Source organism: Salvia hispanica, chromosome 3 (genome assembly GCF_029641045.1).
Source record: "Salvia hispanica isolate PSC_SH4W2 chromosome 3, Shi_PSC_v1, whole genome shotgun sequence".
Classification (NCBI taxonomy): Eukaryota; Viridiplantae; Streptophyta; class Magnoliopsida; order Lamiales; family Lamiaceae; genus Salvia; species Salvia hispanica.
Genome location: NC_142694.1, coordinates 19,075,195 through 19,101,874, shown reverse-complemented (window position 1 = coordinate 19,101,874; position 26,680 = coordinate 19,075,195). Strand labels below are relative to the sequence as shown.

Here is a 26,680-nt window from a genome sequence, read left to right as displayed (position 1 = left end):
AAAATTCTAATTTTGTTTGCAGTTTTTTTTTTTATTCAAATATTGTTATTATTTATGAAATTGTATTTTTCTACACATGCACGCACTAGTTGACTTATTTTTAGTGTGACATTATTCGTGTGTGTTCACTTTGCATTTTGTAATTGTATATTTTTAACTCAAATAAATTGAATACTGCTACTACTACTACATTTTTCTTTTTATCATTTAGATAATACTATGGCGTTTAATAAAACTCTACGAGTATTTGGGTAAGTTATCTTTACATTTCTGAACTTTTGCTAAATTTTAGTTTGCATAACAAATTCAACATCATCTACAAATTACCAATCTGTCAATTAGTTCTAATTTTGCACATAACTATTAATTTATTCTGATCATGCGACTAATCGAGATTTCAGCACCAACATAACTTAATAGCTTATTTATATAATATTATCGAACGTCAACCAAAACTATTCATTTTCAAACTGTGAAACAACATCGTATAATATTAAATTATATAATTTCATGTGTCCCAAAAAAATCAGCCCAGCAAATCAATTAACATCAGCTCAACAAATTAATTAAGGGATAACCCACTTAATTAATTAAAATCTGGCCCAAACACAAAATTTAATAGGCCGGCTGCCCAAGCTTTTAATTATTATACCCAAAAATGAACTTGCTACATATACTATATTACTCTAGACCCCAATATCCCATTTAACTGGCATGGCATTCGCTGCTGCTCTCCCTCAACTTCAATCTAAATTCAGCTGGATTGAAGGAGATGACGAATCGAAAAGGGATGACGAACTGGAAGTAGAGGACATACTGAGAAGGATGAATCGAAAGGAAGGATGAACCGAAAGGGGATGACAATAGGAACAATAGTGAGATGGACGAAACAAAAGGGGAAGAAGACAATGTGAATAATACTAAGGCGGAGAGACAGAATGTTTTTTTCACCAATTTTTACTTTAAACATTTCTTTTAAATCAAATCTCTCATCCTTTAATTGAATTGAATTTAATATAATATATTTAGAGTTCACCAATATATTACGTTTAATATGTCGATTTTTCAAAATAAAAATAATATTTGGATTATTTTTTCAGCTACTGGCAACTTATATAATGTGTATATTAAGGAATTCATTTTTGGAAATAAAGGAAAACCACATGCCTCATTTAATTTAGTGAAACCATTGACTTTACAAATACTAAATTAAAGTCTTTAAACATCAAACCAAATCACGAAAATCTCAATTAAAAATTGAAAGAGTGGATTTGAACTTATGTTGTGCGCACGTATCCCTTTTAATACTACAATTTTCCAATATACTATTGATTCATATGTGGCAGGTGGAATGTCGATCCTACATAGAATAATAGTGCTCATTATGTATTATTCTTTCCGTCCCACAATAAGAGTCCTATTTTACAATTTCGGTTCATTCCACGATAAGAGTTCTATTTCACTTTTACCATAAATGGTTAGTAGGTCTCACATTTTACTATCTTATTCAACTCACATTTTACTACTCCCTCCGTCTCATAAAAATATGTGCATTCCATTTTTAGAAAGTTATATCAATTTAATAATGTAGGTTTCACTATCTACTAGCTCTGCTTTAACTACCGTTTTCCTCCCCTCTCTTACTTAACCAATTTTGTCATAATTCTCGTGTCATACTCATTGCCCACATTTTTATAGGATGGAGTGAGCAAAACTAATATACATAAGTGGGGGCTCATATTTCACTAACTTATTCAAACCACTTTTATTTACATTTCATAAAACTCGTGTCATAACTAAATAGGACTATTATTGCAGGATGGAGAGAGTATTACACTTAAAACGTTTGGTGGTGTCAACACACTCTTAATTAGCTGCGAGGAAAGGTAAATACAAAGTATAAACAACACTTAACTAAAGTCATCAAAGAAATAATCAATTCGTCTATAAAATGAGAATAATTAAACAACATATTACCCCTAACTAAATTCATCAAAGGTAAACACATTATTTTTTTTACTACTTATATCGTTACATTAAACTACTAATGTTGTGGAGCTCACTCTGTACTAACACTATTTACATTACTTTTTTATCTTTATCTCTCGTACTTTATCAATGGTATACTAAAATCCATGTCGAATCAAATGTTCATACTTTTCAAGGACAGTGGGGGTATTTATTTTCATCTTTTATCAAAACCCAACGGAAAACTGTAATAATCTCCCTTATATTTTTCTTGTACGAACTTACGTCTCGCACAACAAAATAATTAGCGATATTTTGATGTTATTCCAAGTACTAATTCCTTGATTATTTCATATAATCAATCATCTCGAACAAACATAATACACATAGCATTATCATTGAAAACAATTGATCGAATCAAACATGACCCAACAACGCTGGTCATTCATAAAATCTTTCATAACTTTCCAAGTGGCAAAGAAAAAAAATTCCACATTTTATTTTAATTTTTCACACAACTTAGCATTTAAAATGTATGTGAAAGTAGCGGGCTCTACATATTCAAATAACAGTCTACTTCCAAGATTATTCGGGCGAGCCCAATGCTACTGTGCAGGGACAGAGCCAGAATTTGACATAAGGAGGGGAAAAATATATTTATAAACATATTTTGTAGAAATGAGTGGGGCATTTATAGGAGTATAAAATAAATTTTCAAATTTGAAAAAAAATACCATTGGTATAAGCTTTTAAGGAGGGGAAAATGCCCGACTAACCATATATCTAGATCCGCCTCTGGTACTGTGGTTTAGATCACGGGCCTGTCAAAAGGGCATCTTAACTTTGCGAAATTCACAGCCATCTTCGGCACCGACGATCCAATTGCCGAAGGATTCGAGGAATGCTCAACCCCAGGGTATATATGTGACGTCAACACTCGATGGGTCCAACACCCACGTCCTTATATCGATTGTGCTAATCAATGAAAAGTATAAAAGGTACTCTCTCCGTCCCACAAAAGATGTCACACTTTCTTTTTTAGTTAGTTCCACAAAAGATGTCACATTTCCATTTTTTGAAAAAGTTCTCTCTCACATTAATATAAAATTATATTTTCTCTCTCCATCTAACACACCAAACAAACCTCCTAAAATCCCGTGTCATTCCACAAGTGTGATATCTTTTGTAGGAAGGAGGGGATAGCAAACTAGAAATACACGAGACTATTGCCCAATTCGAGCGGATGAGGGAGGTGGCAGTGGTGGGAGGCACCAAAAAATTTTGATTGGCTCGTGGTTATGCGACTCTCAAGACATTTTCATACAACCATGCAAAACACTATGCCGTCATCCAATGTAACATTTCCGCGCTACACATCTATGTATACTTATCAAACAACAATTTTCTTTTGTAGTGGAATTTTCGTCTTATATGTTCAATAACTGCATCGTCTATCAAAATGAATAAATTTCGTAGCTCAAATATAATTGTTTTGTTTGTGCGTGTACTTCAATTTTCTTTTCAATTATCTTGGTGTAACTTAATGTGACTGCCATCGATCTTAATTAAGTGTTTATGCAATACATACTAAATTGCAACTGATAAAAAAAATATTCTTTATATCATAATGATTGTTATTTTATTGTCATTAATTGATAAAAAAAAGGTTTTTTTTTATATCATAATAATTGTTATTTTACAATCAATTTAAATTATGTTGACAGGTATATTATATACCGAGTTGATTAGTTATCAAACTTGTTAAATTAAGCTAATTATCATTCTAAGAAAATATATGATCTCATTTAAAGATGTTCTAACAATATTTTGATTACATTTTTATTATACTGAATTGAATTGATTGGTTATTAAAATGATCAAATTACATCAATTATCATATTAATGAACCCTTTATGAGTCCCTTTAAAGATGCTTCAACAAAATTTTCATACCATATAATTTCTCTGTAGTCTCTTTCCTACAATATATTCCTTCATTGTTGAGCACATAAAAATAATACAATGCGAAACGCAACACAGAATTAATTTCCCACAAAATTTACATATATAATTTTGAAGTAGTCCCTTTCCTAAAATATACTCCTTCACAGTTGAGCACATAAATATATAATATAATGTGAAACACAATATCAAATTAATTTAAACTAATGGGAAATTAGATATCTTAAAATAACAAAAAATATTACTCAGTATCTTTTATCATGTAATGACAACCATTTAAGGATGTCAACTATAAATAGTTGGCAAATCGTTTTTTTTATTATTTCTACCGGATATGGTGCACTCTAAATATTTCATAAAATGATTTAGGGGAAGGTTCTTGCAGGAAATGACTCGGCATTCATACCAATCTTGATTGCTTTACTAAACACTACAAGTCTATAAATAAGTCTCAACAAGTTATAACAAAGTCACAAACAAATCAAAAATACAATCTTCATTTACCTTTTCAAATTTGAAGAGTATGGCCTCCATAAAAATCACGGCATCTTTCGTTCTCTTTCTCACAATTTTAACATATTCAAATGCAAGGCTAGGATTTCTCAAGGAGACCAAACGAGCGGTCTTCGTCCAGAGTAACTCCAACGAACAAATCATGACCACGGCGGAGCTACCGAATAGGAATGGTAATGGGAATGAAATTGTGACGAAGCTGAAAGGGGATGACGAAGGGCCGAAAGGGAAGGACAACGAGCCAGATGAGGATGTCGCGCCGACTGAGGATGAGGAAGAGCCGAAAGATGACGACGGAAAGCCGAAAGTGGATGACGACAAGCCGAAAGGGGATGACGACGGGCCGAAAGGGAAGGACGACGAGCCGGATGAGGAGGACGTGACTGAGGATGAGGAAGAGCCGGATGATGATGACGGAAAGCCGAAAGTGGATGGCGACAAGCCGAAAGGGGATGACAATGAGAGTGATACTAAGAAGGATGAGCCGAAAGGGGGTGACGACGGGCCGAAAGGGAAGGACAACGATCCGGATGAAGAGGACGTCGCGCCGATTGAGGATAAGGAAGAGCCGGAAGATGATGACGAAAAGCCGAAAGTGGATGGCGACAAGCCGAAAGAGGATGACAATGAGAGTGATACTAAGAAGGACGAGCCGAAAGGGGATGACGACGGGCCGAAAGGGAAGGACAATGAGCCGGATGACGAGGACATCACGCCAATTGAGGATGAGGACATGCCGGAAGATGATGACGAAAAGCCGAAAGTGGATGGCGGCAAGCCGAAAGGGGATGACAATGAGAGTGATACTAAGAAGGACGAGCCAAAAGGGGATGACGACGGGCCGAAAGGGAAGGACAATGAGCCGGATGACGTCGCGCCGATTGAGGATGAGGAAGAGTCGAAAGTGGATGACGACAAGCCGAAAGGGAATGACAATGAGAGTGATACTAAGAAGGGATGACAATGAGAGCCGAAAATTCATTATTCTCACATATCAAATAAATTATTGACCAATATCATATGTGAAAAGATAACATCTTTTTCTTAGTTTCTCATATTGCTTAATTATGTCCATCATAAGAAATTAATACTTTCACTAACTACATTGAAAAAATGACGCTAAGGAGTGAGATTTATTTAGTTTCTTAGTTTGAACATGACTGGCTATCCATTCTTCATAGTTTGAAAAAAATCAATACCAACCGTAAATTGTGTTCTTCACAAAAATGTCTACTCCATCTCTTCCATGGGAAAAAGGGAGAGAGGGACGGATCTGTCTGGAGAGGCGGCGCCGCTCGACTGAGGCGCCGGTGACGGAGATGCTGATGCCGACGGACGCCCGGCGTGAGAGTGACAACTGCGGTATGTGAACGAAGATAAGCAGAATGAGAGAGATAGAGCCGCCTGACTTTGTTTTCCCAATTTGAGAACTAGAGAGAGAGGTGGAAGTCTTTGTCACAGAGAGAGAGTTTTGAGAATGATAATACAAAAGTTTAGGAAGAAGTATTGAAGATTAATGTATTTCCCAGATTCATGAACTAATGGTCCAACTTCTAGTATTAATTCTATGTATTATTTTAATTATGATACATGTATTTGTGTAGGTTCATCCAACTAGTGCATTCCTACACTAGTATAAATAGGATGATCCTTGTACTCATTTTTCATTCAAGTATTCAACAAGAGTTCTCTACACAAAGTATTCACCTTGTTGGTCTTGTTTCATTTATCTCCACATAAATTTCCAACAAGTGGTATCGAGAGCCAAGTCGTTCCTATATCAAGGCTTGGAAGAAAATGGCAAATTCTGGAGCAAGTCAACAACTGCCCGTCTTTGCTGGTGAAAACTATGATTTCTGGAGTATCAAAATGAAGACATTTTTTCTATCAAAAGATCTATGGGATGTGATAGAAAAAGGCGTACAGATTCCTCCAGAAGGCAACACTGCTGCGGTAGAAAAGAAGGAACAACAAAAAGATGCTACGGCATTATTCAACCTTCAAATGGCCGTAAGTGATGCCATCTTTCCCAGATTGATGGGAGCCACATCCTCAAAAGAAGCATGGGAGATCTTGCAACAAGAATTCCAAGGGAGTTCAAAGGTCAAAACCATTAAGCTTCAAAGCTTGAGAAGAGAAATGGAAAATCTCAAAATGAAAGATTCTGAGAATGCTATACAATATAGCACCAGAGTAATTGATCTCGTCAATCAAATGAGATCTTATGGAGAAACAATCGAAGAGTCAAGAGTTGTTCAAAAATTCTTGATCAGTCTCACCGAGAAGTATGATCATGTAGTTGCAGCCATCGAAGAATCGAAGGACTTAGCTACATTATCACTTGTAGAACTCATGGGGTCTTTGCAAGCACATGAGCAAAGATTGACCAGAAGAAGTGAAGAAACTTTTGAAAATGCTTTTCAATCCAAAGTCAATCTCAAGAGATCAAGTGATAGCAAATGGAAGGAAATAAATGGTGAATATCCTCCTTGTGGTATTTGCAACAGAACAAATCATTCAGAAAGTGATTGCTACCACAAAGAAAAACCTCAATGTTCGCATTGCTCAAAGTTTAGGCACAAGGAAGCAAACTGCAAGAACAAAGAAAAACACCATGCCAATTATTCTGAAGAAGACCACGAGTATTTGTTCTATGCTGGTCAAATTTCGAAAGAAGAAATCAATGACACATGGTTCATTGATAGTGGATGCAGCAACCATATGACGCCAAATGAGAGCATCTTCACCGACATCGACTGTTCCGTCAAACCAAAAGTCAAGATGGGAAATGGTGAATTGGTGGATTCCAAAGGCAAAGGCACGTTGGCTGTCCAAACAAAGAAAGGTACTAGATGCATTAAAGATGTCCTTCTAGTTCCTTCTTTGCATCACATTCTGTTAAGTGTTGGTCAAATGATGCAACATGGGTATTCCTTACACTTTGAGGGAAACTCTTGTAACATCTTTGATAAGAAAAACAACATGGAGATTTCGGAGATAAAAATGGGAAGTAGCAGGAACTTTCCTGTGATCTGGCCCTATCCAAAGGCCGTTCATGTCAATAAAATTGATCAGGATGTTGCAGAAGATGAAGACCATCCATCACCAGATTCACTGCAGAGGAAAACAAGGTTACAAACTGAAATTTATGAAAGTTGAAACGTTTCTTTCCTCGATCCTCACAACCTTCCAGAAGCATATAAAGAATCCGTCTGGATCGAAGCCATGAAGGAGGAGCTTCAAAAGATCAAGGAGAAGGATACATGGGAATTGGTAAATCGCCCTTCTAACAAAGATGTCATTGGAGTAAAGTGGATTTCCAAACTCAAGATGGATCCAGACAAAACCATTCAGAAATTCAAAGCAAGGCTTGTAGCCAAGGGCTATGCTCAACAATTTAGAGTCGACAAAAGCCCTTCCGAAAGCAAAATTTCCCTTTTGAGAGAGAAGCTTGAAGTCACCGGAAAAACATTAAGGAGGAGTATTGAAGATTAATGTATTTCCCAGATTCATGAACTAATGGTCCAACTTCTAGTATTAATTCTATGTATTACTTTAATTATGATACATGTATTTGTGTAGGTTCATCCAACTAGTGCATTCCTACACTAGTATAAATAGCACAAAGTATTCACCTTGTTGGTCTTGTTTCATTTATCTCCACATAAATTTCCAACAAGAAGAGATGGTAATTGGGATTGTTTCTGTTTTGTGAATCGTAAAAGATGACAGAGAGAAAGAGGAAATAAGAGTGGAATGGCTGTGTACGTGTAGGAAGAGTAGGGAATAGGAGTAATAGTTATTTGTTTATTTCTTTAACTTATAGTGTTCGACTAAAAGTGGAGTTGGAGAGTGTGTGTTGAGGGAGTATATAGGGAGTATGTATTTTTATTTAATTTCTTTTGTTAAGTTTTGCTTTTGTCTTTTCTCGATCAGTGAGGAATAGGGAATGTACTAGCTATTATATTTACATGTGTTGGGCAAGGAGTATATACGTTGGTGGCTGGGAGTATAATATGTATCTCCTGTTTCTTTATTTTGTTTGAATATGATTTGATAGGGACTTTTGGGTTATGTGTTTAATTGATAAATCTGTTTTATTAAATGAGAATGAAGGATAATTTGAGCACACACGTAGGATGCATGTATTGCTTTTAAATTAATTTTTTTAATAAAGTAAAACACAGAGACAATCGATAGAGATAAGGGAATCTCAGGGATGTGCGTTCACAGTTATGGTTATACAAATTCGAAACTACAATACCCTAGCGCAGCTATTACTTTGATAGAACGAGTCGCCTAGCTTATGCTCATGCGATGCAAACGTTGATTACAAAATTAGAGTGGTCAATCATAACACGTAACTCCAAATAGCTCCTAAGACCCTTGAAAAGTCCTCACTCTCAATTAACAGTGCCGTTTTAAGGGAAGCTAACTGTAGCGTCTACTAAGTGGTCTAACTCGCTAGAACTCTCTCACAGTTATGAAGCAAATTATATTAAATCATACACGATTGTGTCACTCAATCATGCAGCATCAGAATTACTTAGGGAAGAAACAAAGTAAAAACAAAACGGATATTAAATAGAAAAAGGAATTGTATAACCAAAGTTGTAATGACCCGTCCTTCTAGGGTATAATAAATACGGTGATCGCTACCTAGGCGGACTTAAATGCAACAAGAACATAGGCTAGGGTTTCATTTAAAGGGATTTGACCAAAGTAATTAATGAACTATTTAGGCAATAAGATGACGTCTTAAGCAAGAAAAACCAATGATGAATAGATATCATAATTTATGCTAAAAAAGGCAAGGGTTTAATATAATCCAAAACGCATCATGTCTCAATATTTTAAACCAAAAGGAATAAGTTCAAACTCAAACAAACGATAATAAGTTTCATGTTTCAGCGGAAGCAGCCAAGAGAAAGTGAAGCCATATATGAAGACACAACTAAACTCGGAGTTTCAAATGATCATGTTATTCAATTAACTTGCTCAACACCGCCAATCACTCGTCGCCACTCAACCTGCACATAGGGAAAACACATGCAGGGTTGAGTACTTTAACATACTCAGTGGACTCATGCCAAAACATTTTAATAGATATGACATCCTTACCATAGTGAACTCGAGTTTACAGTTATAAAAGAATATCATTGAGTCAAACCTGAATCATTGTTGGATTTATTTTGAACTTCGAGGGGAGTCGTGTCTTCATACATGGCGTCACTTTTACTCTTGAATGCTTCCGCTGAATTATGACACTTTTGCTCCATTATGTTTTTTTTAAACACCTTTTCACTCTTGGATTATATTATGATAATTGTTGACTTTGGTTTTAAAACCTAAACATTTACTCCGATTTTCCCTCGTCATTTGAATATTAATTATCTTTGTCAAACTCTTTATTGAAACTCTAGAAAATTTTCCTTTCTTAAAGTCTCATTGGTCGCGACTTCCCGTATTTATTAACCCTAGAAAGGGCGGTCGTGACAAAAGTCGTTACTAACACATCCCTAGAATCCTATGAGTTTAGTTATACATAATGAAATAAGCTAAACACATACATTGAAGGGAAGACAATTTGAACATGAAACTAAAGCAAATAAAACCCGTAGGTTGGATCCTTGTTGTTCTTGATGTTCTTGAAATCCTTCTCCAACTCCTTGCACAAGTGAGGTACTCTAGCTTTTGATCTATGAATTATTTCGCAAGTAGAAGCTCTCTAATTTGATGAAGCTTGAGGTCTTATTTATAGGGGAAAGTCAATCCTCATTGTAGAAGGAAAAGATCTTCAAAATATGGTAAATCTTGGAGCAGATCTAGGGCAATTCGGATTCGCCGCCTTTCTCCGGCGGGCGGTCGGCGGTCGCCACGTTGGAGTCCAGAGTCTCTGTTCCTTCGCCGGCGGACCACCGCATGACCTCCGGCGGTCGCCGAGCGAGACTTCTCTTCCAAGTGTAATTTTCCAAGGCGGACCGCTGCACTGCACTGCCCGCCGGGCGCCGGCGGTCGCCGTATACCTCTGTGGCGGTCGTCGGTTGCCGTCTGACTCCAGATTTTCAGACTTTGCGTTTTGGCTCCCTTTTTTGGCTCAATTATGCACATTTCTCACAAAACACGTCAAAATACCAAAATAGACAAAATATGCAAATAATGGCCTTAAAATAGTGCAAAATCCGAGCGTATCAACTCCCCCAAACTTACATTTTTGTTTGTCCTTGAACAAAACAATAAAGACACAAAAATAGACGCACGGAATGAACAAGGACTAGACGTCATAATTTCCTCAAAAGATGAAAGAATAGTTTAAGCATGTATTAACGCAATCAAATCAAGTAAAGCTTATTAATGCACTTTCATTAACTCGTGGAACACCTTGAATTCAAGTTCTCACATGTGGCAAACTTCCAAATATGGGAAGTGTTCTCTCACTCTCAAAGTGTATGAAGGTAATGTGTATATAAGTACTCAAATCATGCATCATGCAAAGTTTACCAGAGGCTTGCTCAAAGTCTAATCCCTCCTCTACTAGATGTGATTAAGCATCAAAAGTCTGAAAGGTCTTTATCTTTGGTTGTAATGTAGGCTCTTTGGTAGGTGAGGAATATTTGGCTAAAAGTAACTAAAAATAAAATATCCCAAGTAGAGTAAAATTGACTCCACTTTTCTAAACCCAAGACACTATTAACACTTTATTTTTCTCCTTCAACTCACTTTCCAATCCTTTTCGTTTCTTTTTCTTTTCTTTTCACAACCTTTCACACTTTTTTTCTTTTTTTTTTTCTTTCTTTTTCTTACACATCCTTTCTAAGCACATACTTGGATTTTTTCACAATTTCACAACTTGTACTTTTCTACATTTAAGCATACTACTTTTTATACTTTCCTCCTTATCTCTCCAATTCCTTTTCAAAAGATATAAAATTCTAACTAACCCAATGAATTGTCCCCATTATGTTGGCTTCCAAAGAATAGGATTAAAGGCTCAAACTTGGCTCCAAAGGGAAAAAATTTGAAAATTTGAGAGGGTCAAAATTTTTGGATAAAAGAAGGCTAAGAAAAGATGGCCAATCATCCTCCTAAATCAACTTAAACACTATGTAAACTTAGGCAAGACTAGGAGCAAGTTCTAGAAACATATACATGAATGCAGATAAATCACACAAGAATGAATTTAAGGCTCAAATTCTCACAAGGGTAAAGCATGATTCAAGGCGAACAAACAATTCACTAATTATGCATCTTTTCACCAAACCATCAAATCAAAACGTTAAGCCACACTTAAACATGGATGGAATGTAATATCATTGGCAACTCGGTCTAAAGTGTGTCCCTAAGCATGCGTGTTTCTAAGTTCTTCATGTTAAGTTCACGACATGGATTCAAGAAAACATTTTTAGAACACAAAATTCTCCTACGGGGTTTTGAAAAACAAAAACAAAAACTTAAAGCAAAAAGAAAACCCTAAAACAAAAACCTAAACTCACGGTCCACCACTTCATCCCCCCAAACTTATTTACAACAAATTGTAAAATAAGTTTGTAGAGTCGGTAGGGACGTGAGTAAACTACTGAAAAAAAACGTACCTTAAAAAATTTCGCGTTGACGCTTGACGGGTCAAAAATTCGAAAAAATTTCGAACAGTCGCGCTGGAAATTGTGCCCAGGTGGCGGTCTGCCGCAGCATGTCCGGTGGTCGCCGCGCAGCTCCAGATTGTTCCAGCGAGGAGGTGGCGGACCGCCGCAGTGCATGCGGCGGTTGTCACGAAGAGGTCAGAACCTGCGAAAATTTTTCAACTCACAAAAATTAAACTAAAACCAAAAATACTTAGAATTAAAGTAAAAATTGTCAAAAACAAGGTTGGGTTGCCCCCAACAAGCGTTCCTTTAAAGTCATTAGCTTGACGTTACCCCTTTTACTCATTGGGTGGTTCCTCTAAATCAACCTCCTCCTCCACTATCTTATCTGAACTGTAATATTTCTTCACACGGTGGCCATTGGCTTGAAAGAATTGTCCATCCGGAGCTAGGAATTCCACTGTTCCGCTATCATATATCTTCTTGATCATGTACGTACCGGTCCATTTAGACTTCAACTTGCCGGGGAATAGAGAGAATCTCTAGTTGTGCAACAAAACTATATCCCCCAGCGTGAGTTCTCTTGGGCTGATCATCCGGTCATGGTAAGCCTTCACTCATTCCTTGTAGGTGGATGAACTGTCATAAGCTTCCATCCGAAACTCATCCATCTTATTAAGAAACAGACTCCTTTCCCCACCGGCCTTGTGGAAGTCTTGGTTCAACTTCTTGATTGCCCAATATGACCTGTATTCCATCTCAAGAGGCAAATGACAAGACTTTCCAAATACAAGCCCTTGTAGGCGGTACGATACGCCCACAATGCATCATCTAACCAAAGTGCTCAATCCTTTCGGTTCACGCACACCGTCTTTTGAAGAACCGACTTGATCTCCCTGTTTGCTAACTCAGTTTGCCCATTCGCCTGAGGATGATAGGGCGAAGTGACTCTATGCTTGACTCCGTATTTGTCCAACACGCTGTCCAACCATCTATTGTTGAAATGAGATCCTCCATCACTAATAAGAGCGCAGGGTATACCAAACCTTTAAAATATATTTTTTCTAACAAAAGTAGTAACCACTTTAGAATCGTTAGTTCTGGTTGGAATCGCTTCCACCCATCTAGAAACATATTCTACTGCAAGTAAGATGTATTGGTACTCTCCTGATTTTGGGAATGGTCCCATAAAATCTATCCCCCATACATCAAACAACTCTACCTCAATGATGGTATTCATAGGCATCTCCTTCTTCTTAGAAATTCCTCCCGTCCGTTGGCGTTCATTGCATTGAAGAAAAAAGCTAGCAGAGTAGCGAAAATGGTAGGCCAATAGAAACCACTCTGCAAGATTTTTATCTCGGTTCTTTGCACACCAAAATGGCCTCCAATTGGGGACGAATGACACTTTTCAATTATAGCCACCCAATCCTCTTGAGGGACACACCTCCTAAGTATAGTATCTGCACATCTTTTGAACAAGTAGGGCTCATCCCAAAAGTAAGATCGTACATCTCTATAACATTTCTTTTTCTGATAAGGAGTAAGATCCGGAGGATGTACCTTAGCCGCCAAATAATTTACAATATCGGTGTACCATGGGAAAGTGGCTTGAATGAAGAACAGATGCTCATCGGGGAAGTCCTCGTTGATTTCTTGTGATAAATCTTCTCCTTCCACAGGGTGTTCCAACCTTGACAAGTGGTCTGCTACCACGTTCTCGCACCCCTTTCTATCCCTTATTTGCACATCAAACTCTTGGAGTAGCAAGATCCATCGGATAAGCCTGGGCTTCGCATCCTTCTTTGCAAATAAGTGCCTAATAGCTGCATGGTCAGTATAAACAATAGTCTTAGTTACAACAAGATAGGCCCTAAATTTATCAAAAGATCAAACAATACCAAGCATCTCCCTTCCAGTAGTCGTATAATTAGCTTGAGCAGAATCTAAAGTTCTACTAGCATAATAAATGACTCTAAAAATCTTGTCCCTCTTCTGCCTTTAAGCTGAGCCAACTGCAATATCACTTGCGTCGCACATGATTTCAAATGGTTGACTCCAATCGGGTGTGATGAGGACAGGAGCGCTCACTAGAGCTTTCTTCAAGGTCTCAAAAGCCTGTAAGCAATCGGAAGTAAAATTAAATTTTACATCCTTCTCAAGCAATTTACAAAGAGGTTTAGAGATTTTAGAAAAATCCTTGATGAATCTCCAGTAGAAGCCTGCGTGTCCTAGAAAACTTCTTACTCCCTTTCCGTTGGATGGAGATGGGAGTTTCTCAATGGCTGCAATCTTTGCCCTGTCGACTTCTATCCCTGCAGAAGACACTTTATGCCCTAGAACTATACCTTCTTTCACCATAAAGTGACATTTTTCTCAATTGAGAACAAGGTTAGTTTCTACACATCTCTGCAAAATCTTAGCTAGATTGTCAAGAAAATGATCAAAGATTTACCAAACACAGAAAAATCATCCATAAAAACCTCCATCACTTTTTCAATCAAATCATGAAATATAGCCATCATACATCTCTGAAAAGTAGCAGGAGCATTACATAAGCCAAAAGACATCTTCCTATAAGCATAAATATCATAAGGACATGTGAAAGCAGACTTATGTTGGTCTTCGGGAGCAATTGCAATTTGATTATACCCAGAATAGCCATCAAGAAAACAGTAGTAATCATATCCCCCTAGTCTATCAAGCATCTGATCAATGAAAGGCAAAGGGAAATGATCTTTCCTAGTGGCCGCATTTAACATCCTATAATCAATGCATACTCTCCAACCTGTAGCTACTCTAGTGGCTATCATCTCTCCATCCTGGCCGGGCACTACCGTCATCCCCCCTTTCTTAGCTACTACTTGCGTAGGACTTACCCATTCACTATTAGATATTGCATATATAATCCTTGCGTCTAGTAACTTTATCACCTCTTTTCTCACTACGTCTTGCATAATAGGATTAAGCCTACGTTGGTTTTGCACACGAGGTTTATGCCCTTCCTCAAGTAAAATTCTATGCATGCATGTGGTTGGGCTAATTCCTTTCAAATCACTAATAGACCATCCTATGGCAGACCTATACTTGTTCAAAACAAACAAAAGTTTCTCACACTCTTTCTCACTCAAAACAGTGGACACAACAACCGGATAGGTGTTATCTGGCCCTAGGAATGCGTACCTGAGATGTTCGGGGAGAGGTTTTAGCTGTACCTTGGGCGGTCCCCGTGGCTTACCCACAACTTTCTTCCTTTCTGTCTCTTCTTCGGGAGTGCGTAATGGAAAGAATGCGTTCCCCTTTTGAGGAATTCTTTCCGGTAGCACTTCCAATTCTGTAATGATGGCACACACATTAGCATCACAAGAAGATAAGCAACACTAGGTGTGAAAGAATTTATTAGACAAGATTCGAGAGGATCCTGAGTTTGGTGATAAGTGACTTCCACTTCTCCCACACAATCGGTGACAACTTGGATTACACTACATTCTTGGTAGCCTTCTGCCCCCTCCTTTCCATGAAATTTCAGGGTGTCGTAGATGTTGAATGTAATGATTTCATCGTGTAGCTTCAATGTAAGCTCTCCTTTCTGTACATCTATCATGGCTCCCCCAGTAGCTAAAAATGGTCTTCCAAGAATTAAGGGCACATTCTTGTCCTCCTGCATGTCTAACACAACAAAATCAGCTGGAAAAATAAATTCTCCAACCCTTACCAAAACATCTTCTACTATCCCCATTGGTGTTGTTGTGCCCTGATCTGCCATTTGCAGCGTGATTGAGGTGGGGCGGATGTTATCAACATCAAGTTTCCTGCAAAAAGATAAAGACATCAAGTTAATACTAGATCCTAGATCACATAACGCCCTACCTTTCACATCATTCCCTAAAACACAAGATAAAGTAAAACTCCCTGGATCTTTGTGTTTAGTGCGTAGTCCCTTTTGGATGATAGCGCTGCAGTTCTCGGTTAATCCCACTGTCTCGTATTTACCCCACTTTCTTTTCTTGGCCACCACATCTTTCAAAAATTTAGCGTAATTGGGCATTTGTTGCACGGCCTCTACCAGTGGAATGTGATGTGGACTTTGCTCATTGCTTCCAAGAATTTGGCAAACTGGGCGTCAAGTTTCTTGCTCTTCAATCGTTGAGGATAAGGGATGGCACACCACTAGTAATTTAACATAGTCAAATTGCAATAACCGTCTATTTTTTGACGGTTCTGTTAAGTGAGGACCGATTCGGGTCCGAGTTTATTTGTGAAGGACCAAATAATCAAAATGATAATGTTAAAGGCCAAATTGATAAAACGGCCATATGTTAGGGACCACATTTGGCCTTTACTCGTGCTTATTTAATAGCTCGTATCAATTTTTTCAACAAATTGAGGCTGACAAGAATTAGGGTTTGTAACCAGATCTTTTAGTCGAAAATTCTAATTTTCATGATTTTCGAATCAAACATCTGACAAAATTTAATTCGCATTTGCTTTAATATATTAGCTTAGATATATGCACATTTATAAGTTTTTATATTGAAGATAACCTTGCTTTTTTTATGTACAGAAAGTGTCATAAACATGAGTATTTGTTGCATAGACACCTTAAATTTTCAATTTATCTATACACAGTTACCTAACGCTTCATTCGGTACAAGGAATTGGAGGTATGGAATTGGAATTAAAGCCTTCAATTCCACAATTTGAATTCCATATCAAAAGTAGTAGAATTCCAAATATTTGTTAAATTGCACACACAGTGCACACATTCTTACACACACTGCACACCTTTACACACACGCACACATTGCACACATCACACACACACACATTGCACACACAATGCACACATACATGTTCTTGCACACTGCACACACACATTCACACATTCACACACCTACACACGTTACATGTAGTATGTGTATTGTGAGTGGTGTAGTGTGTGTGTGTATGTGCGCATAGTGTGTTTTTATTGACTATGTGCAGTGTATGTGTGTGCGCGCGCACACACACGAGTAGTATGTTTTTAGTAGTGTGTATGCGTATTTAATGATTGTGCAACGTTCGCGCGCTATTTTTCAAATTCAATTTCATATCAATTATCTCATTTTGTCAAACAAAGGATTTGGAATTGAATTTCCTTCCAATTCGATTCCAATTCTGTGTACTAGATCCTAATTATAATTTGTATTACATGAACAAATATATGTTTTTTTAAGGTGCAGGCAGAAACGATGCAAATGGATGATGCAGTTTCATTGACTGGTCACTCTAATGAGGGAAACCATGCTCGATAATTTTTATTTATTTAAAATATAATAACATATATGAATAATAGTAGTACTTATTAAATTATCAAATTAAAATTATTTTATAATTTTTTTTTCAGGATGATGTCAAATATGGATGAAAATCATAGTGGATCAAGCTCAGCTGCAGGGCCTCATCTTAGCCTAGGCTTCATTGAATCACAAAAGATGTGGAATAAGTAATGGAACATATGAAGTATAGAGGATTGGATGGAGTTGATTTTAAATAAAAATTTAATGAAACATATACCATAAACAGTGACTTTATATTTGTTGAACTATTCCAGTGCAAGTACTATTAAAACTCAATAAATATTCTCGTGCATAAATACTCGTAAAGAGTAGATTCAGCATATTATAAATTTTTGATCCGTTTTTCTTTTCATATTTAATCTGCTAATGTCCACAATGATATGCATGATTTATTTATTCATTCATTCGAAATTTAAATAGAGATGGAGGCAACGTATATTCAATACTCATTTCATACTTGAATTGGCTGAAAAAAAGTTTTATTGATATGTTATTTATTCAAAAGATAATAAATAGGTTAGTACTTTAACCTCAATTACTTTTTTCACTTGTAAAGTTCTTTTCCTTTTTTTTAACTCATTCGCCATTGTTGTTTCTTACACTCTTGCAAAATTAGATTTATGTTTTTAATTTTTTCGATTTACATGTACAAAATTCGAAATATGTTTTCAGCTTTTTTTATATATTCAAATATTGTTATAATTCGTGAAATTGTAATTTTCTACACATGCACGCACTAATTGACTTATTTTTAGTGTGACATTATTCGTGTATGTTCACTTTGCATTTTGTAATTATATATTTTAAACTCAAATAAGTAAATACTACTAGTATAATTCTTTTTTTAATATGACATTTAGATAATACTATCACGTTTGATAAATCTGTGTGCTCGCCTCTATCTGTCTTGTGTGGTGCTTGGGTTTATATCATATGGTCCTTTATTTCTTCCTTCGGCTATACCATTGTTTTCTGTCTTTTGGCTTTCGGTTTGGCTAGATGGTGCTTAGGCTTAGGAATTTGGAAGTTTTCTTCTCTATTGTCCTTGATTAATGTTTGCTCGCCACTTTTAGTGGTCTGAGCATTTTGGATTTTTATAAAAAAAACTTATTTCAATGAGTTTTAACTCATCAAATTTTATTATTCAGAATATTTCTCATAGTGAATTTGAGTTTACATAAGTCAATTGATATAGCCCATTAAATTGAAATTTTATCATATTACCCAATTCTTCAATTTAATGAACTATTCGGCCCAAATCTACTAAATTATAGTATAATAAGTAAAGGTCAAGAGTGGTCTCTAACATATAGTGTTTTATCAATTTGGTCATTAATATTATCTTTTTTATTATTTGGTCCCTCACAAATGAACTCGGACCCGAATCGGTCCTCACTTAACAAAATCGTCAAAAAATAGACGGTGATTGCAATTTGACTATATTAAATTACTAATGGTAATTAATTAGGGTTGATTAAAGTTCTTAATTCCTAATTAAATGACGACTCCACTCCGACGCCCTCAACGCCTCCTCCACCAGCCGCATGTCCGCCAACGAGCTGAACACCGTCGCCGCCGTGCTCCATGGCTGTGCCTCCCCCTACAACCTCCTCGTCTTCGGTCTCAGCCACGAAACCCTACTGTGGAATTCCCTCAATCACAACGGCCGCACCGTGATCGTTAGCGACAGCGCATACCTCGTGTCGAAATTGGAGGAGAAGTACCCGTCGATCGAAGCCTACGACGTCCAATTCACGACGAAAGGTGAGCGAATTTACGATCTGATTGAGTATTCAAAAGGGGAATTGAGGGCGGAGTGCCGGCCGTGCAGAATCTACTCTTCTCCGATTGCAAATTGGTCGTAAACGACCTGCCGAACCACTTGTACGACATCGCTTGGGAAGTGATCCTGGCCGACGGGCCGAGGGCTTACTTCGGGGCGGCGCCGGGGCGGATGTAGGCAATTTTCACCGCCGAGTGATGGCGCGGAGCAAGAGGGCCGGCGCGGCGGAGACGCACGTGTTTGTGCACGAATTCAATCGGGAGGTGGAGAGGGTTTGCAGCGAGGAGTTCCTATGTGTGGAGAATTTGGTGGAAACGAAAGATTTGTTGGGGCATTTCGTCATCGGAAAATTGAGGATAACAGAATGGATTCTGCTCAGTTTCTCCCAATTAGTGACGGATTAGTTCCGTCGCTAAATTTGTTGTGTTATTTTTAATTTGGTCAAAATCGGACATTGACCGTGTATTTTAGACGGTTCTGTTAATTGAGAACCGATTCGAGTCCGAGTTCATTTGTGAGGGACCAAATAATCAAAAAGATAATGTTTAGGACCATATTGATAAAACGGCCATATGTTATGGACCACTTTTAACCTTTACTCCAGTATAATTCGAGATTTAGAATATCATCCCAATCTTCAATTCTACCATTAAATATGATTTGTGATTCAGATCATCATCTGACCAATTTTAGCTATACCACCTTTGATTCAATTATAATTATTCGAATAATGTTTAGATCTGAACATGAAAATTGAAAACAATATGGATCGTAAAAGAATCATTTTGTATCTCAATTTTTATGATTTGAATAGTTTGGTAGTAAAGTTGGCAGGTCTCTTTGTTTGATCATAACTTGTTCATCTCACCTCCGAATTACATGCAGCATTTCAACGAACAAAACTCCCAACAGAAATTCGATTTCTAACCCAAATCGCTTCTTTTTCCCCCAAAAATCCTCTTCCAAAATCGCCATCTAAGAACCCTATCCCTTTCCTCTTCACACCTCCGCCTCCAATTTCTTCACTTTGGGGAAAAAATTGGACAATTTCTGGCTCCAGCCATATTTTGGGCGTTGGGAATTTTGTGCCGTTGAATTGAACCCCGCAATAAGCAAATCAAAGCATTGTTTATTTTTATCGGAGTTTTTTTTTTTTTTTTTTCCAGTTAAGGCTCAAAATTACGCATGCATAGCTGGGGCTATGCGTGTCGTCGTTGTATGAATGAGGATGGCAGCTCTGAGGGAAATGGATTTTTGATTGTTTGAGAAAGCGATGGGCGCCAGATTTGTGGCCATTTTTATTGTTTTTATCTGTGTTTTTGCAGCGATTGATTCGGATGGAAAGACGGAATTAGGGGAGAACTCTTGGGATCAACTTCAGGTTCAAAATCCATCCCAATTTTTTAATTTTTTGGTGATTTTTCATGTTTGTTTGCTTCTGCATTTCTTCATTGTATATGTTCTTATGTAATAATGATATTTGGGGAAAATGCTTCTATATATTGTGTGTGTAAGCTTGTAATTTTCTAAATTTATACTTACCTGAGTCGAGGGATTTGATTTACAGAACATGAACTTGTATTTGGTGGATTTGCAGAACAGGTTAACTATGTAGTATGCATATTTGGAGCAATTGTTTATGCTTTGTTAGTTGAAAGACACGCTTTGATCGATATGATAATCACGAAACGCAAACTACAATGTGTCTCATGTGGTTTATTTGTGTTCAAGTAGATGGAATTAACTTGAAATTATCTGTGATGGTTATCTCGAAGTATAAACGAAACAGAAATTAGTAGTGGTAATTTTTAAGAAAGGGAACTCGAGCTATGAAATGTATCATTGTGAAATGTTATCTTAACAAGAGTTACTAGTTGAATATGAATATGGACACTCTGTTTTTGCAACTTCGATGTAGATGAAATTATGTAGATAGTGCGTGACAGGATGCTTTGCTGGTATTTTCTGACAGGCCGAGCAAGTTTGGGTTTATTGTAGTAAAAAGTTGAGATATAGTACTGAAGCTGCTAAGAAGTTAGATTCGGGTCTATCTCATTCAGCTTCTACAGCTTACGGTGGTGTGGGATTTGGTTCGAGTTTGTCACAGAAAAGGAACATTCAGAAGGCTATAGCCGATCTGCCTCCAAAGGAGAAGATAGAAATTCTGAAATGCTTGCGAGATAGAAAGTTCCCATTGCAAGTCTTGAATGACGAGCAAAGGATTTTACTTGATGAATGCCAAAATTTATTTCCTGGTTGGGCTGGTATTCCAAGAAGGTACCTGAGACATAAAAGTGGCATACGCAAGGTCTTACAAACTGCTTCGGGTTCGGAACCTGTATCACCATCTTCACCTACTTCAGAAGAATCAGATCCCAACAATCCTTCACCATTTGATCTTGACTACCCTTCACCATCAGAGCTCGACTATCCTCCCGTGGCAATGAAAAAATATACACCTATGGCTTCACAAGAGATTCCTAGTAACAACAGAATGTATCTTGTAAGTGGTGTGATTGCAAGTTCAATGGCAGGAATTGCTCTTGCAGCACTAGTTTTGTTTCTTTGCGTAAATAAAGATAGGAGTGATGATGAACCGAAAGATGTGCCCAGAGATGACAAGCCTCTTCTCAACTTCAACGGTACTGATTCTCCAGGTATGACCATGTTGTGGTCATTGTTGTTTTTTTATGGAAATGTGTTTCGTTGTTCATAGCTGTGATGTAACTTTCCAGGTGTGACGGATAACAATCGCCCGATGGGTGCACCAAGCAGCTTTAATTTCAAAGCGACTTCGACTGTTGGCAGTTCAGTTGGCGCTTATACTGCTGCTTCTCATGCTGTATCTGGCGAGATAGAAGAAAATGGGGAGGCGTACGTGAAAATCCCATTACCACTTCCTCCGGGAAGAGCATCAACGTCTGCAGCTGGTGGTGGTGGTGGTGGTGGTGGTTCCAATGGGATAATGGGAGCACCCACAGCAGGAACAGCAGCTGCAGCGGGAGGCGAGGCAAAAGCATCAGTAGGGGCAGTGGGAGGAGCTAAAGAACCACAAGAAAAAGCACCACCACCTACACCGCCAACACCGCCTCCCAAGGCAGTGGCACCACCTCCTCCTCCACCGGTATTCGGAGCCCCGGCTCCTCCGCCGCCGCCTAGAGGCGGCCGCCCACCGCCTAATGCACCAGGAAAACCTCCACCGATGGCCCCCCATCATCGACGCAATTCATCAAGCGACTCCCTAGCTTCGGACGACTCAGTAGCTCCCAAGGCCAAGTTAAAGCCATTCTTCTGGGACAAGGTTATGGCAAGCCCGGATCAATCAATGGTTTGGCATGAGATCAAAGCCGGCTCTTTCCAGTAAGTACTTGAATGGGATCGATTCTTGACTTTGGTTTGTTATGTAACTTGTGTAACTGTTTTCTTAAACTTGAAGGTTTGATGAGGAGATGATGGAATCTCTATTTGGATACTCAGCTGACCAGAAGAAACATAGAAGAAAGGACTCAACTTCATCAGAATCTTCTACTCCACAGTTTATTCATATTATTGATCATAAAAAAGCACAGAACTTATCAATTCTTCTAAAAGCCTTGAATGTGACATCAGAAGAAGTCTGTGATGCTATGAAAGAAGGTAGCTATTTACTAGATTTGGTCATTATTTTACAAGAAACAAATTGATGAGTATATTACATTTAACACTACTAAATTCTGTGCATTCTTAAATTAGGCAATGAGCTCCCACCAGAATTCATTCAAAATCTGTTGAAAATGGCACCAACAGCCGACGAAGAACTAAAGCTTAGGTTATATACTGGAGATCCTTTTCTAATTGGCCCGGCTGACCGGTTCCTCAAGGCCTTGATTGAAATCCCTTTCGCCTTTAAACGTTTGGAATCATTGTTGTATGTAAGCACGTTTCAGGAGGACTTCACTGCAGTCAAACAATCTTTCACAACTTTAGAGGTTTGACTTCTTACATATGAAATCAAATTTTGAATTCTACGGGGTGATTGAATACTTAGGCTTAGTTTTTAAAGCATGTTGCTCGGGACAATGAAGCGCAGCGCAGTTTCTAAGCCACTTCCCCTCCAACCAACCAGTAGGTCAGGGGTTTAGTGGGAGCCGTAACTCAAAAGAACATGTTGCTCGACTCATGCTTTATTTTGCTTCTTTAATTTCGTGTATTTGTTTTCTGTTAAGAGTAGGATTTGATGTCTTCTTGTGAATAAACATTAAGTTACTGTTTTCAGGCAGCCTGTGATGAGCTCAAAAACAGCAGACTCTTCCTGAAACTACTGGAAGCTGTTCTCAAAACTGGAAACCGAATGAATGATGGTACCTACCGCGGTGGTGCTCAGGCATTCAAGCTCGACACGCTCTTGAAACTCTCTGATGTGAAAGGAACAGACGGGAAGACCACACTGCTGCATTTTGTTGTGCATGAAATAATCCGTGGAGAAGGAGTAAGAGCTGCCCGTAGAATGAGGGAGGGCAAGAGTTTGTCCAGTGTGAGGACAGATGATCTTAGTGATGATGCTTCCCACGACATGGAAGAGTACTACCGAAGCCTTGGTCTTCAAGAACTGTCCAGACTCTCCAGCGGCCTCTTGAATGTGAAAAAGGCAGCGGCGATTGATCGTGATATCATAAGTGAGTACGTGATAAAACTTGGCCAGTCCCGTTTCAAGACTAAAGAATTTCTTGAGAACGAGATGAGTAGCTTGGATGAAGAAAGTAAGTTTTTTGAAACTCTCACGAAATTCATCAACCAGTGTGAGGCCGACACTGCCTGGATCATGGAGGAGGAAAAGAGAGTGATGGGCGTAGTGAAGAGCACCGGGGATTACTTCCATGGTTCGGCAGGCAGGGACGAGGGGGGGAATCTCTTTGGAATCGTCCGCGACTTTTTAGCAATGGTGGACAAGGCATGCCTAGACGTAAAGAACTCCATAAAACTGCCAAAGACACAGAGAAAAGATGCCTTCACGCCATCATTATCGCCTTCACCATCTCAAGGGTCACCCCCAGCCTCGGAGACCTCCCATGAGATGCAGTCGCGACTGTTTCCGGCAATGAGGGCGCGCCAAATTGATGATGAATTCAGCTCGGACGATGATACCTAATCTTTTCCCTAAGGTATGCAAATTGGAAGGAGGAAATGTTGTCCCAACACATGGGAAATTTTTGTGTGTACATACTAAACCAATCTAGTGGTTTTGTGACACGTGACAATTGGACCCTTCAACTGTCGCGCATTGATTTTGCGACACATAAGAGTTGGACCCACCATTTCTAGGGGAACGTGTGGAAGTTGGTGAGGTCCAATTGTCGCGTATTTCAATATTGATTTTGCAACACGTGACAACTTGATCTACCACGTCTTACTGTTCTCTTTTATTTTAGGGCTCACTGAAGATGTTAGACTTTCTAAACAAGGTTGTCATCGGACGGGTTCGCTCGATACACCAGATGCCAAGGATGATGGGCAGCCACAATGAAAGAAGGTATACCGATGTGAAGAGTTGTGTGAACAAATGCAGAAGAATTGATCTACAGTGTTGATAGATATAAAACACATGTTTCTTCATGGCTGTGAAGAGGTTCAAAACCATAAACTTTTTCTCTGAAATCCGAATTTCTTGCTAATGTCTCTATTTTATTATATTATCTATTGTCTATATTCAATCCTAATCAATATGGCTCTGTGCCTCTGTCCTCGGTTTCTTTGTGGATTTGTTCATCTCATTTGTTTCCACGATTTAAAGATATTAGATCATTTTCAAGGCCTTATTAAATTTTGTAGTATGTAAATTTATTTTGCTCGAGTTGGACTGGTTTAAATTAAGAGACGAAATTTTCAAATTGTCGTATTTTGCTACGATATTACATCTAAGATCACAATTGGCGAAATGAATAAAATAGGCGATAGAATAAAATAATAATTATTATATATTTTGATTTTTGTGTAAAAAAATACTCCCTCCGTCCCACATTTGTAGTAACATTTAGTTATGGCACGGGTTTTAATGAATTTGTAGAGTGTGTAATTAATGAAGTGAGAGGTGGAGTGTGTAATAAATGAAATGAAATGGTGGAGTGAGATGATTGAGTGTGTAATAAATGAAGTGAGATGATGGAGTGTGTAATAAATGAAGTGAGTTGGTTGAAGGTGGGTCCCTCTTTGACTTTTTAGTTTTTTATTTTTATTTTGATTTATTTTAATATAAATAATGGCATTTTGGTGTAATTTTAGTGAATAATGGTGTAAATTTTTATGTGCAAATATGGTAAATTCTAAATGTTACTCCAAATGTGGGATAGATTTTTATGGCAAAATGTTACTACAAATCTGGAACGGAGAGAGTATGACACAATTTAATTGGGACAGATACACATGCGACCCAATTTAATCAGAACGAAATAACACTATAGAATGTGATTTTCACCCGTGGCGGTCGGCCGGTTTTCGACCTTATCGCATGTGATTTCCGCCGCATTTTCAATTTCTTTTATCTTTATTCTTGTTTTTATAAAATTTTAATTTGTATATATATCAATTCTTCTTCTTCTTTCTTCTCCTTTCTTCTCCTTTATGTATGCCCAATCCCAGTACCCAAATTCGATCCGAAATCGGCCTCCAGAGGTAACGAATTGGATTCCGACGCCGATTCGAAACGAATCCCTTCCAATTACACGATACAGCCGATCCGCAAAGGCTCGGTATCCTCATCGAAGCGCAATCGCAACGAGATTGATGGGGATTTGGTGAGGAGATATCAGAAATCGAGAATTGAGGAGAAGAAATCGGTTTCCACGCCGCCTGGTGGGGGTGGGTTGGGGTGTAATGCGGTCGACCTGAACGAGCCTATGGCGGAGGCAAAGGCGACGACGGCCGATCCACGAGGTCCAGCTTCGATGCCCGAAAACGAGATGCTCGCGAGCTTCGTCCGGTCGTTGGAGCTAAGGACGTTGTTGAACACCATTAAGCACCTCTCCGATTGCCAGGACCCGCAAGAGAGAGGAATCCTCCAGGGACTCGCCAACCAGCTCCGCCGCCAAGTGGGAATGAAGTGCGATTGAAGTGATCTGGTTTTATCTTTAGTCTACTAGTTTTTTTTCTATGTTATTTAAAAAAAGTTAGTGAAGAAGAGGTTTTGAATGCTTTGAAGAAGGGCGATAAGGGTTCCAACTTCCAAGGATATGGCTTCGTGCTCTCGAAGAGAATTTGGAGGAAAAGTGAGAATGCGAAGAAGGTGGATGAGAGAGAGGATGTGGATTAGAGAAGGGGATGAAAAAAGAGTTGATTTCTGGGCTAATTATCCAAATATTAATGCGTCTTGTGGTAACATGAAGGCGAACATCCCATCCCTCGTTGCTCTCGTGGCTGGGATGAGTTTGTTGAAGGAGAGGTTGAGTTTGATTGGGAATGTGAAGGTCAAGGAGTTGGATGATAAATGGAAGCAGTTGTTTGTGGAGGAGAGTAAGCTGAGTTGCATGATTTTGATGTTGATGAAGGAACATTGTTCAA

At 38.3% G+C, this 26,680-nt stretch overlaps 1 protein-coding gene and 2 pseudogenes across 1 annotated transcript; all 3 read left to right on the top strand.

Moving 5' to 3' along the window:
• Positions 1–17,514, top strand: part of LOC148930329 (uncharacterized) — a 35,316-nt pseudogene extending 17,802 nt beyond the window's left edge.
• A 1,358-nt stretch (positions 17,515–18,872) lies between these two features.
• On the top strand, positions 18,873–19,551 carry LOC148930328 (protein IRX15-LIKE pseudogene; annotated as a pseudogene).
• Positions 19,552–19,842: 291 nt separating this feature from the next.
• LOC125209456 (formin-like protein 5) lies at positions 19,843–24,971 on the top strand. Its single transcript, XM_048109056.2, has 7 exons — positions 19,843–20,528; positions 21,120–21,804; positions 21,883–22,507; positions 22,584–22,783; positions 22,880–23,115; positions 23,403–24,288; positions 24,556–24,971. Exons 1-6 carry the CDS (start codon positions 20,421–20,423, stop codon positions 24,273–24,275), a joined length of 2,727 nt encoding a protein of 908 aa, XP_047965013.2. The 5' UTR covers positions 19,843–20,420; the 3' UTR covers positions 24,276–24,288; positions 24,556–24,971.
• The last annotated feature ends 1,709 nt before the right edge of the window (positions 24,972–26,680 follow it).

What these genes read in the sequence shown, in the direction of transcription:
- LOC125209456 (XM_048109056.2), top strand. Translation starts at nt 20,421, where the DNA reads ATGGGCGCCAGATTTGTGGCCATTTTTATTGTTTTTATCTGTGTTTTT. An exon ending in CAACGGTACTGATTCTCCAG is followed by an intron (nt 21,805 to 21,882) that starts GTATGACCATGT and finishes GTAACTTTCCAG; the next exon opens with GTGTGACGGATAACAATCGC. An exon ending in CTGTGATGCTATGAAAGAAG is followed by an intron (nt 22,784 to 22,879) that starts GTAGCTATTTAC and finishes TTCTTAAATTAG; the next exon opens with GCAATGAGCTCCCACCAGAA.